This window comes from Pan paniscus, chromosome 19 (assembly GCF_029289425.2).
Source record: "Pan paniscus chromosome 19, NHGRI_mPanPan1-v2.0_pri, whole genome shotgun sequence".
Lineage (NCBI taxonomy): Eukaryota > Metazoa > Chordata > Mammalia > Primates > Hominidae > Pan > Pan paniscus.
This window is the reverse complement of record NC_073268.2, coordinates 53,138,037-53,150,323: the sequence shown is the minus strand read 5'-3', so window position 1 is coordinate 53,150,323 and position 12,287 is coordinate 53,138,037. Positions and strand designations below refer to the sequence as shown.

The 12,287-nt window shown below is 60.1% G+C and overlaps 1 protein-coding gene across 2 annotated transcripts in view; it reads left to right on the top strand.

The window, feature by feature from the left end:
* Positions 1–12,287, top strand: part of LOC100971960 (unconventional myosin-XV) — a 74,160-nt gene that overhangs the window by 9,084 nt on the left and 52,789 nt on the right. Inside the window, exons 2-7 of one of the 2 annotated variants that reach the window (XM_057300317.2) lie at positions 861–4,688; positions 6,759–6,841; positions 7,444–7,507; positions 8,607–8,716; positions 9,051–9,125; positions 9,335–9,425. In XM_057300317.2, the coding sequence (XP_057156300.2) occupies positions 1,080–4,688; positions 6,759–6,841; positions 7,444–7,507; positions 8,607–8,716; positions 9,051–9,125; positions 9,335–9,425 (4,032 nt within the window). In that variant the 5' untranslated portion in view covers positions 861–1,079. Of the gene's footprint in view, positions 1–860; positions 4,689–6,758; positions 6,842–7,443; positions 7,508–8,606; positions 8,717–9,050; positions 9,126–9,334; positions 9,430–12,287 lie in introns of those variants that run through there. The other variant, XM_034942284.3, reaches the window with a different exon arrangement.

Below are 12,287 nucleotides of genomic sequence, written 5' to 3'. Positions count from 1 at the left end.
TCAGGCCATATGAAGCAATCAGCTGTGCCCAGAGAAGGCAGTAACCACATGGCCACAGCCTACTCAGCCAGGGCAGAAAGTAAGAGGAGAGGACAGGGCTAGGCAGGGACCCCAGAAAGGAGCCAGCAGGAGGCATCTCCAGTTACCCAGCAGCTCCATCAGGTCTTGCTTCCTTTTGGTGAAGGAGATGGGGCATAGCTTATCACTCCCATTCTTCAGAGGAAACTGAGGCCCAGAGAGGACAAGGACTTTCCTGGACCCACACAGCCAGTCAGTGACAGAGCCTAGGGTCTGAGCCAGGCCTGACCCAACCTCCATTTCTGCCTCTCTACCCCTGCCCCCGCCCCAACACACACACACACAAGTGGAGTTCCACTGAAACACCCCTCCTTGCCCTGCCTTCTGAGCCGGCAGCCTGGCTCCCCACCCCATGTATTATTCAGCTCCTGAGAGTCAGCCAGCTCCTGTTACACTGACCGCAGCCCAGCACCTGCTCTGCCCATTCCCCTCCTCCCTTGCCTAGGACCTAGAGGGTTCAAAGTTCTCTTCCAAGATGACTTGGTGGGCTTTGACCATCCCACCCTAGGCCCCACTTCTGGCCCAGTGCAGGTGTGCTGGTGATTTAGGGCAGGTGGCATTCCATCTCTGTGGCTCAATGTCTTCCTCTGTGAAGCCGAAGTGACCCAAGGGCTCCCTTCATGGGGTTGAGCCAGCTGTGGCCCAGGGAGGGCCTAACCAGGATGAGCACTGATGTTGCCATGACGACTCCGAGGCCAGAATGTCTCCCCCAGCACAGGCCTCATAGGCAGGCTTCCCCATCCCGGTAAACAACACCCACACACTTTCCACTACTGCTCTAGGGTGAAACCCAAGGCGCTCTAGAGGAGATGAATTATGGATCCGCCCTCCCGGAATCCTGGCTCGGCCCTCCCCACGCCACCTGGGGCCAGTCCGGTCTGCTCCCAGCCCGAGGAGGCCGCGTGTCCAGCCGCGGGCAAGAGACCGAGCAGGTCCCTGTGTCTCCAAGTCCCTGAGCCCGTGACACCGGCCCCAGGCCCTGTAGAGAGCAGGCAGCCACCATGGCGAAGGAGGAAGATGAGGAGAAGAAAGCCAAGAAAGGGAAGAAGGGGAAGAAGGCACCGGAGCCGGAGAAGCCCAAACGGAGCCTGAAGGGGACGTCGCGGCTGTTCATGGGCTTCCGCGACCGTACACCCAAGATCTCCAAGAAGGGCCAGTTCCGCAGCGCCTCGGCCTTCTTCTGGGGCCTCCACACCGGCCCCCAGAAGACCAAGCGCAAGAAGAAGGCCCGCACCGTGCTCAAGTCCACGTCAAAGCTCATGACGCAGATGCGCATGGGCAAGAAGAAGCGGGCGATGAAGGGCAAGAAGCCGTCCTTCATGGTGATCCGCTTCCCAGGCCGCCGTGGCTACGGCCGCCTGCGGCCGCGCGCCCGGTCACTCAGCAAAGCGTCCACGGCCATCAACTGGCTCACAAAAAAGTTCCTCCTCAAGAAGGCCGAGGAGTCGGGCAGCGAACAGGCCACAGTGGACGCCTGGCTGCAGCGCTCGAGCTCCCGCATGGGCTCCCGCAAACTCCCCTTCCCGTCGGGTGCCGAGATCCTGCGGCCCGGGGGCCGGCTCCGGAGGTTCCCCCGCAGCCGCAGCATCTACGCGTCAGGCGAGCCCCTGGGCTTCCTGCCCTTCGAGGACGAGGCCCCGTTCCATCACTCGGGCTCCCACAAGTCGCTGTACGGGCTTGAGGGCTTCCAGGACCTGGGCGAGTATTATGACTATCACCGCGACGGCGACGACTACTACGACCGGCAGTCACTCCACCGCTACGAGGAGCAGGAACCCTACCTGGCGGGCCTCGGCCCCTACAGCCCGGCCTGGCCACCCTACGGCGACTACTACTACGGGTACCCGCCCGAGGATCCCTATGACTACTACCACCCCGACTATTACGGTGGCCCCTTTGATCCGGGGTACACCTACGGCTATGGCTACGACGATTACGAACCCCCATATGCGCCCCCGTCGGGGTACTCGTCTCCTTACAGCTACCACGATGGGTACGAGGGCGAGGCGCACCCTTATGGCTACTACCTGGATCCCTATGCGCCGTACGACGCGCCATACCCACCCTATGACCTCCCATACCACACTCCCTACGATGTACCCTACTTTGATCCCTACGGAGTCCACTACACCGTCCCCTATGCCGAAGGCGTCTATGGCGGTGGGGACGAGGCCATCTACCCCCCCGAGGTGCCCTATTTTTACCCGGAGGAGTCGGCTTCGGCCTTTGTGTACCCCTGGGTACCACCGCCCATCCCGTCGCCCCACAACCCCTATGCCCACGCCATGGATGACATCGCCGAGCTGGAGGAACCAGAGGACGCGGGCGTAGAGCGTCAGGGGACCTCCTTCCGCCTGCCCAGCGCCGCCTTCTTCGAGCAGCAAGGTATGGATAAGCCCGCCAGGTCCAAGCTGTCCCTCATCCGCAAGTTCCGCCTCTTCCCGCGACCCCAGGTGAAGCTGTTTGGGAAGGAGAAGCTGGAGGTGCCCCTGCCACCCTCTCTGGACATTCCTCTCCCCTTGGGGGATGCGGATGAAGAAGAGGACGAGGAGGAGCTGCCCCCGGTTTCCGCTGTGCCCTACGGCCACCCTTTCTGGGGCTTCCTCACGCCGCGCCAGCGCAACCTCCAGCGCGCGCTGTCGGCCTTCGGCGCCCACCGGGGCCTGGGCTTCGGCCCTGAGTTTGGCCGCCCCGTGCCTCGCCCTGCCACCTCGCTTGCGCGGTTCCTCAAGAAGACGCTGTCGGAGAAGAAGCCCATCACGCGGCTCAGGGGCAGCCAGAAGGCCCGGGCGGGCGGCCCTGCTGTCAGGGAGGCGGCCTACAAACGCTTCGGCTACAAGCTGGCTGGCATGGACCCCGAGAAGCCCGGCACGCCCATCGTGCTGAGGAGGGCCCAGCCGCGCGCTCGCAGCAGCAACGACGCGCGCCGCCCGCCCGCGCCACAGCCCGCGCCCAGGACCCTCTCCCACTGGAGCGCGCTCCTGTCTCCGCCCGTGCCCCCGCGGCCCCCAAGCCCCGGACCCCCGCCCGCGCCGCCGCTCTCCCCGGCGCTCTCGGGCCTGCCCCGGCCGGCCTCGCCCTACGGCTCCCTCCGCCGCCACCCGCCGCCCTGGGCCGCCCCAGCGCACGTGCCACCGGCGCCGCAGGCCAGCTGGTGGGCCTTCGTGGAGCCCCCTGCCGTGAGCCCGGAGGTGCCCCCCGACCTACTAGCCTTCCCAGGGCCCCGACCCTCGTTCAGGGGCTCCCGCCGGAGAGGGGCGGCTTTCGGCTTCCCCGGGGCCTCTCCACGGGCGTCGCGGAGGCGAGCTTGGTCACCGCTGGCCTCGCCCCAGCCCTCGCTGAGGAGCTCGCCGGGCCTCGGCTACTGCTCACCCTTGGCGCCCCGGTCGCCTCAGCTGGCCTTGCGCACGGGCCCCTTCCAGCCGCCCTTCCCAACCCCGGCCCGCCGGCCCCGCTCGCTGCAGGAGTCCCCAGCCCCACGCCGAGCCGCTGGGCGCCTGGGCCCACCCGGCTCGCCGCTGCCGGGCTCACCCAGGCCGCCCTCGCCGCCCCTGGGGCTCTGCCACAGCCCGCGGCGCAGCTCCCTGAATCTGCCCTCGCGCCTCCCGCACACGTGGCGGCGCCTCAGCGAGCCACCCACTCGGGCTGTGAAGCCTCAAGTGCGCCTGCCCTTCCACCGACCGCCCAGGGCCGGGGCCTGGCGGGCGCCCCTGGAACACCGGGAGAGCCCGCGAGAACCCGAGGACTCAGAGACGCCCTGGACCGTGCCCCAACTGGCCCCCAGCTGGGACGTGGACATGCCTCCCACCCAACGCCCACCCTCCCCCTGGCCAGGAGGTGCAGGCAGCCGCCGAGGCTTTTCCAGGCCACCCCCTGTGCCGGAAAACCCCTTTCTCCAGCTCCTGGGCCCTGTGCCATCCCCCACCCTCCAGCCTGAGGATCCAGCTGCTGATATGACCAGGGTCTTCCTGGGCAGACACCATGAGCCGGGGCCTGGACAGCTCACCAAATCAGCTGGTCCAACCCCTGAGAAGCCTGAAGAAGAGGCCACCCTGGGGGACCCCCAGCTGCCAGCAGAGACCAAGCCTCCAACCCCAGCACCTCCCAAGGATGTCACTCCCCCCAAGGATATCACTCCCCCCAAGGATGTCCTCCCAGAGCAAAAGACATTAAGGCCCAGCCTCTCATACCCACTGGCTGCGTGTGACCAGACCAGGGCCACATGGCCACCATGGCACCGCTGGGGAACACTGCCCCAAGCCGCAGCCCCCTTGGCGCCCATCAGGGCCCCAGAGCCCCTGCCCAAGGGGGGTGAACGGCGCCAGGCAGCCCCTGGGCGTTTTGCTGTGGTCATGCCTCGTGTGCAGAAGCTGAGCTCTTTCCAGCGAGTTGGACCTGCAACCCTGAAGCCTCGAGTCCAGCCCATCCAGGACCCCAAGCCAAGAGCCTGTAGTCTTCGCTGGTCCTGCCTCTGGCTTCGGGCAGATGCCTATGGACCCTGGCCACGAGTACACACCCATCCCCAGTCCTGCCACCTGGGCCCTGGAGCTGCCTGCCTGTCCCTTAGGGGCTCCTGGGAGGAGGTCGGCCCCCCAAGCTGGCGGAACAAGGTATGGAGGCACAGATTACAGGGAGGGTTTGAGGGTTCTGGTCTAGGAAACAGGGCAAGAGAGACAGCCTGAGGAGCCCTGTGCAACCTTGGAGAGAGGCTGCTTGCTGGGGCCTCAGTCTCTGGGTCTGTCACTTGGGGAGAACAGCCTGGACCTCCCAGAACCTCTGGAGGGTTGAACAAGAGGATGCCCAGCACAGGCAGGCCCAGGACAGAGACGTGGGAAACTGCTTCCAGGTCACTCTGGGGAAGGATCTTTGTTCATATTCAGCTTGGGCCCTGGGCAGCCCCGCCCTGATCCAATCTGGATGACAGGTCTGGCCCCTAACTTCCCCTCAGAGATTTTGGCCAAGCCAGATGTGAAACTGCCGGACATGCCTATCCATCCTGTTCCACCGCACATCCAGGTCTCTGCAGTTCCTCCTGCCTCCTACTGACCCTCCCCCAAATTAGAGCCTCCTGTTTCCTCAGGGTTTTTGCTGCCCTTTGAAGTCCCCTGGGCTGCAGGATTCTGGAATAGGTCAGGGTGAGGGGCTCAGGATCCAAACTTCCAGACTCCTCATTGCACAGAGGGAAAACTGAACCAGGAGTCCTTCTGGAACCCCATGTGGGGTGCAGGGTAGGCAGCCCTTCGGATGGGTGCCCAGCCCATGCCTGGCTGCCACACTCAAGGTGGAACTCGAGCCTGATGCTGGGTGGCCCTTGGCTGAGGTGCGTTGTCACCGGAGCCTCTCTCAGGATGCCGGGGTGGTGGGCGGGGCAAGCAGGGGCAGCAGGTGCGTCTCAGCCTCTGCAGACCATGCCTGGCGGAGCAGGCAGCCAGCCGGGCCCAACAATGGCAACTGGGGCAGCCTGGCTGCTGAGGGGGCCCTGGCCCCGGCGGCGGATGCCCCGCGCTGTGTGGGCTGCAGCGTTGCGGGAGCGGGGCGCAGGGCGCCTAGGGGTGAGGGGCAAGGATGCCTGGGTCCTCCTTACCCTGGAATACGTGAGTGGCTGAATTATTCAGGGTCTGCGGCTGCTGGCAAGCACGTGGGCAGATGGGTGGGCCGGAGGCCAGGGCCGAAAGGGTGATACTCGCTGTGCCCTACTTAGCAGTCCAGCGACAGGCATGCAGGGTTCCTTCCTGGTGTCCTCTTTCCTCGCCTGTTCAGGGTGCAGCTGGGATTGGAAAGGCTGAGGGTGTACACGTGTGTGCTCCCAGTCATGTGGATCCTGCGCAGGCCTGCAGGCCTGAGCATGTGTGCAAGTGTGTACCACGGCCAAATGACGAAAGCTAGCGTATGAGGTCTGAGCAGATGTGGCATCCCTGGGGGTCAGGGTTGTTTGCCCACCCTCTGCCCATGTGCACAGACGTGTGCTCACAGAGGAGACCCTGCAGCCCAAAGGTGGCATCAGGACTTCCATTCACCAGACCCCCAGGGTAGGGAGGGACCCAGCTGTGCGCCCAGATGTATGTGCCAAGTGGACAGGTAGAGCATGTGCCTGCACACCGTGTGCCTCCAGCCGGGCCCCACAGGCCTGCGTATGTGCCCACAGGCCTACAGGAACACCTGTGTGCCTGGGAGTTGTATGAGCTGTAAACGCCATTGAGTGTGGGTCCATATGCAGGTGTCCACACATTTTCCCCAGGATGAGCATGGGGGTGTGGTGCTAAGACAGTCTCCATCTCTGCCCTCCTAGAGGCCCCATGCACCAGGTCACAAGTGTCCTTTGAGTTGTCACACAAGCCAACATATGGGGTCTGCTGGTGCTGGAAGAGTTGCGGTTGGGAGGGAGCTGGCCCATGCACCCATGTACCTGCATATGACTTTGCTCACCCCCTAGGGCAGGACACTTGGGAGCTCATGCGAGGGCCTGCCTGGGCACTGAGGGTATGCGTGTGTCTCATGTGTGAGGGTCGCATGCAGGTTCTGGGGGCCACAGCATTCTGTAATGAGGAGACCTGCAGGACCCACCTGGCCTTGGGGTTCCCTCCCCAACAATGGTAGCAGGCCCCAGGTATGACCAAGCCAGGGGTCAGTGGGGGAGGGGGTGCCCTTCAACCTGCAGACACAGCCTCTCTCTCACACAGATGCACTCCATCCGCAACCTGCCATCCATGCGGTTCCGTGAGCAGCACGGGGAGGATGGTGTGGAGGACATGACACAGCTGGAGTGAGTGGGCAGGGCCGGCGGGGTCAGCAAAGGGTCACCATGGGGTCCCCACCCTCCCAGCCAGAGCAGCTCCTCCTGCAGTTGCCTCTCACCTCCCAGGACATTTTCAGAGCCTCAGTCATGAAGTGTCACAAAGACTAAATGTGGTGTGCTTTGTGAGTTAGACGGGCTTTGGTTCAAATCCTAGCCCCACCACTCACCAGCTGGCAGACGTTGCACAAATCGCTTTGTTTCTCTGCACCTCAGTTTCTCATCCACAAAATGGGAGTGGGATGGCTGTTGTGAGGATGCCAGCACATTGGAGGTACTCAAAACATGAGGGCCATGTTGTTCAGCATCATTATCTAATCACAGTGATTACGTAAGAGTGTCCCCCAAACCCCCAATGAAGTAGGTACAATGATTATCATACCCATTGGACAAATGAAGAAAAAGGCACAGAACAGGGAAGTAATTTGTCCAAGGTCTCCTAGCTGGTTGGTGTCAGAAACAGGACTTGAATTCAGGCCTATCTGATCAAGGCACTGCACTGAGTTGGGGAGGGAGACCCATGCCAGAACCAGCCCTGGGGGCACTGACGGCTTCTCTCTGTGCCCTTCTAGAGACCTCCAGGAAACCACTGTGCTGTCCAACCTCAAGATTAGATTTGAACGGAACCTCATCTACGTAAGGCCTGGGGCTGGCTCTGCCCTGGGCCTAGGTCAGGAAGGCAGCTGCCTCCTGGGGCCGGGTGGGACGCACAGATTTCTCTTGTGGGCCCTAGCCCCTGTGGCCTCTGCCTAGAATGCCAGAGCCTAGAACTAAAATCTGAAGTCTTAAAACACAGTCTTAGAATGGTGGATGCCAGAGGCCGGGCACAGTGGCTCACCCTGTAATCTCAGCACTTTGGGAGACCGAGGCAGGTGGATCACGAGGTCAAGAGATCGAGACCATCCTGGTTAACACGGTGAAACCCCCTCTCTACTAAAAATACAAAAAAAAAAAAAATAGCCAGGTGTAGGTGGTGCACGCCTGTAGTCCCAGCTACTTGGGAGGCTGAGGCAGGAGAATGGCGTGAACCCCAGGAGACAGAGCTTGCAGTGAGCGGAGATCGCGCCACTGCACTCCAGCCTGGGTGACAGAGCGAGACTCCATCTCAAAAAAAAAAAAAAAAAGAATGGTGGATGCCAGAGGCAGAAAGCTGGAGACAGAGAATCCAGAAATATGTGACACCCCCACCATCTGGGACCTGACAGATAGAACTTCCAGAGTCCTAGAATCCATAGACCTGGACCCCAGAGTGGGGATGGCCAGAGGGGTCAGAGGGGAGCCTCTGACCTGAGAATGACAGAACAGAGGGCCAGGGCCTCAGTGCCAGTGTGGAAGACAAGGACACCCAGAAGGGCTCTGGCCACATCAGGATCCCCTGAGTTCCCCAACTCCTCACTCTAGGCAGTGGAGGTTTGCCCTCAACAGGAGCCAGAAGTTCCTGGAGCCTGGGCCCAACCTTGAACAAATGAAGTAGGCAGGAGCCCACCCAGGATCGTGGCTGTGGGGTTTGCTCACTCCAGACTCCTCTCAGCTCAGCCTGGTGCAGTGCCTGATATTCCACTGTTAGAGCACATAGCCCAGCTAGCTGGTAGAGGGCTCTAGATGGGAATCCCGAGTCCAGGCAGCCAGATATCTGTCCGGATGGAAACAGGGAGCCAGGCTCCCAGCATAGGGGAGGGAGGGACATAGAGGTCTGCAAGGAGCCACGACGCTGAGGCCACCGTCTGCCCAGCAGACATACATTGGGAGCATCCTGGTGTCGGTGAACCCATACCAAATGTTTGGAATCTATGGGCCGGAGCAGGTGCAGCAGTACAACGGACGGGCCCTGGGAGAGAATCCCCCGTGAGTGTCTCGGGGGCGCTGCCCTGGGGTCTCTTGGGCCCCTCTTTCCCCTGCTCTGGGAGCCTGGATCCCGGCTGCACCTGAGCCATGAGTCAGAGGTAATGGGGAAAGGCAGCCCACCTACTCAATCTGACAGTCTCTCCCCAGGCAGGGCCGCAGCTACAGGTTGGAGGCCACTGTCGTTCAGACCAGGATGGGGGTGGGAGCATTCCCCCAACAGGGTGAGGGGTGGGCAGGATTGGCTGTTTGGCTGGATACGGATGCTCCCTGCCCAATCCCTGGGAGGTGTGGGAGCTTAGAGGCAGGGGCCAGCTCTAATGACCTGTCTCCCCAGGCACCTCTTTGCTGTTGCAAATCTCGCCTTCGCCAAAATGCTCGATGCCAAACAGAACCAGTGCATAATCATTAGGTGAGTGGGCTGCCTTTATGTGGGGGATAAATGGGGGACCTTAGGTAGCAGGCCTGCATCTGGCCAGAACTGCTGTGGGACCTTGGAAGATTGCCTGGTACCTCTGGGTTGGCCCACCGTACATATCCTCTTGCTTCATGATGGGAGTCAGGGTGCCCCAGAAGAGGCAGCGAAAGGTTGGAGCTCACTCTGCCCCTTTGCTCGGTCAGTGGAGAGAGCGGCTCTGGCAAAACTGAGGCCACCAAGCTGATTCTGCGCTACCTGGCCGCCATGAACCAGAAACGGGAGGTCATGCAGCAGGTGAGTCTACCTGTCTCCCCAGGACCCTAGGCTGAACACCCTTTGATAAGCACACCTCAGGTACTCCCCAAGAGGCAAGGCTCCTTGGCCCACCAGGAAGATGAGGAGGCTGAGTTCCAGAAGGGGGCCTTGCCCAGGGCTGCTTTTTCTGCCACCCTTCCCAGGGGTGTGCCTGAGGGGTGAGAGTTCCTGCCTGTCTGTGTTTCTGTGGCAGCTCCTGCTTCCAGCCCTCCGGGTCCAGTTCAGAGTGGAGACCACATAGGGAAGGGGAGTCCACATAGGGAAGGGGAGTCATCCCATCTCTCCCACCTGGCCTCACCTTCCTGGTCATGGCCCTGGGGCCACCATATTCTCACACCCAGAAGCTATGCAGCCCCCAGCGGTCAAGAGGCAGGGCAGGCCTGAGTGTGGGTTAGGGGTGGGGTGGGGGAGGCAGTAGATGCCAGGCCAGAGTCTGAAGGATTGGAGCTTTGCTGACAAAGACAGTGCTAAGCCCTCTGAGCCTGAGAATGGTAGAACTGCATCCGTTCCCTCAGTAAAGATCTACTGAAGACCTACTGTGTGCCAGGCCCAGGCTAGGCACTGGGGAGGGGTAGCGGCAACTCAGGCAAATGTTCACACCCTTATGGGAACTTCATTCTAGTGGTGGAGGTGGGAAGAAAAAAAAAGATATATATATATATATATATATATATATATATATATATATATACACTTATATAAGTAAATTATGTGTATGTGAAAGGGTAGGTGGTGAGTTGTGGAGGAAAAAAGTGAAGAGAAGGGTGGCGAGTGTTGGGGGTTGCAATCGTAAGTGTGGTGGTCAGGGTAGGCTGTACTGAGAAGACAAGAGAGTGGGCTCTAGGAAAGTCTAGGGGAACAGTGAAGAGGCAGAGGGAGGAGCGCCTGCACTTTGAGGTGCAAGCAGATTGGGTCCAGGTACGGGTCAAAGCCAGCCAGCAACCTACAGAGAAGACAGACTGGGGTGTGAGAAGGAGAACTGTCGGAGGGTGACCCCAGACATTCGGTCTGAGCCACAGGCAGCATGGAAGCAGGCTGGGCAGTGGAGGAGGAGCAGGTTTGTTGAGAAGAGGTGTCTGCTAGGCATCTACACAGAGATGGCAGGGAGGTGATGGATGCACCACCAGCCTGGAGCTCAGGAGAAGGTGGGACTGGCCTGCCAGCTCAGACTCCAGAACCACAGACCCAGACTTCCCCAACCCTGGGGCCCACAAAGGTTTGCACATGGCACAATGTCCTAGCCAGGGGCGAGCCCAGCAAGGTGATCCTGGGGGCGTAGGTGGAGGCTGCTCAGGCTTTGCAGTCAGGTTCCAGCCTGGCCTGGCCCCTTCTGATGCCTGCCTTGGCCTGCCAGGCTCTCCCATCCCAGCCCAGGCCTCCTGATGACCAAACAGATCATCCCTTGCTCCAAGCAGAGTTTTCAAAACCTTTCAGGTCAGACTTGTGGAATGACTAGGTAGGTAGGCAGGGAAAGAAGTAAGTGTACCTCGTGCACCTCCTGTGGCCAGGCACAGTGCTGGGTTCCTTCAGTTATCGTCACACCGGAGCTTTACGGCAACCCTGGGAGGTAGGTACACTTGCATCCATTTATAGATGGGAACACTGAGGCCTAAGAAGGGAGGAGTGAGGTGGTGCAGGAGCTGAGATTTGCAGTCCATGGCAGAGAGCTGTCAGGGAGGACGGATGGAGCTGTGGATGTGGCTGAGTCTGGGAGTTTCTGTGTGCCAGGCACACAGAATGTGTGAGGATATGCCTGCCAGCTGTGATGACCATGGGGCTCCTTTCCTAGACATGGCTCTTCCCTCCTCAGATAATCAAACAGTCCAGTTCAGTTTTAGGCATGGCTGGATCCAGAATCTTAAACAATGTTTCTTGTCTTGGCTCCACCCTCCCCCATGTATAGGCATCATCCTCAATCTGTCTCCTATTGGTCAGCAAGCTGGCACCATAATGATCAACCCTCCCAACATTTCAGAAATGAAACATTCAGAGCTCCGTCTCACTGGGCAAGTTTTGGTCATATGTCCTCACTGGAGCCAACCACGTAGCACAGGGAATGCTCTGCCCTGACTAGCTAAGGCCTGGACCACAGGTTCCACCCCTCTGGTGTTTACCCACTCCATCCTCTGGCTTTATGCCCTGCTGTATGCTGGGCACCGGGAACAGAGAAGCAGCCAACCTGTCCTCAAGGGCTTCCCAGACTAAGGGATAGTACACAGGAAAGCCCAGGCAGACCTTGACTTATTGAGCAATCACAGGCCAGCCCCATCCCTCTCTGGACCTCAGTTTACTCCGTTATGCAATGGGTGCAGTATTTCCTGGACTAAACGGGACAGATGGAGGGAACTGGCCCCATCCCCAAAATTACAGGTGTTGTTTCTGTGGTGACTGGACCTCCTTTGCTTCTTCCCTAAAAGATTATCCTGAGGAAGTGCCTCAGCTGAAGAAAGTGCCACGTACACACTAGGCCCATGCTCATCACTCGAGTGGACTCTGGAGTCCCTGGGCATGTCATTTCACCTCTCTAAGCTTCAGTTTCCTAATCTGCAAAACAGGGGTGATATTAGTACCTACCTCGTGGGATTGTTAACAACGGCATTATCAGGGCAATGTGTCTGGCACACAGTAGGTGCTTAAATAGGTGGGAGCTTGTGATCAGCCATGGTCACCCCTGGGCAGCTCTGCCCATGAGATGGTATTCCTTTTGTTTTTTGTTTTTGTTTTTTGTTTTTTTTTAGACAGTCTCACTCTGTCACCAGGCTGGAGTGCAGTGGTGCCATCTTGGCTCACTGCAATGTCTGCCTCCCAGGTTCAAGCAGTTCTCCTGCCTCAGCCTCCCAA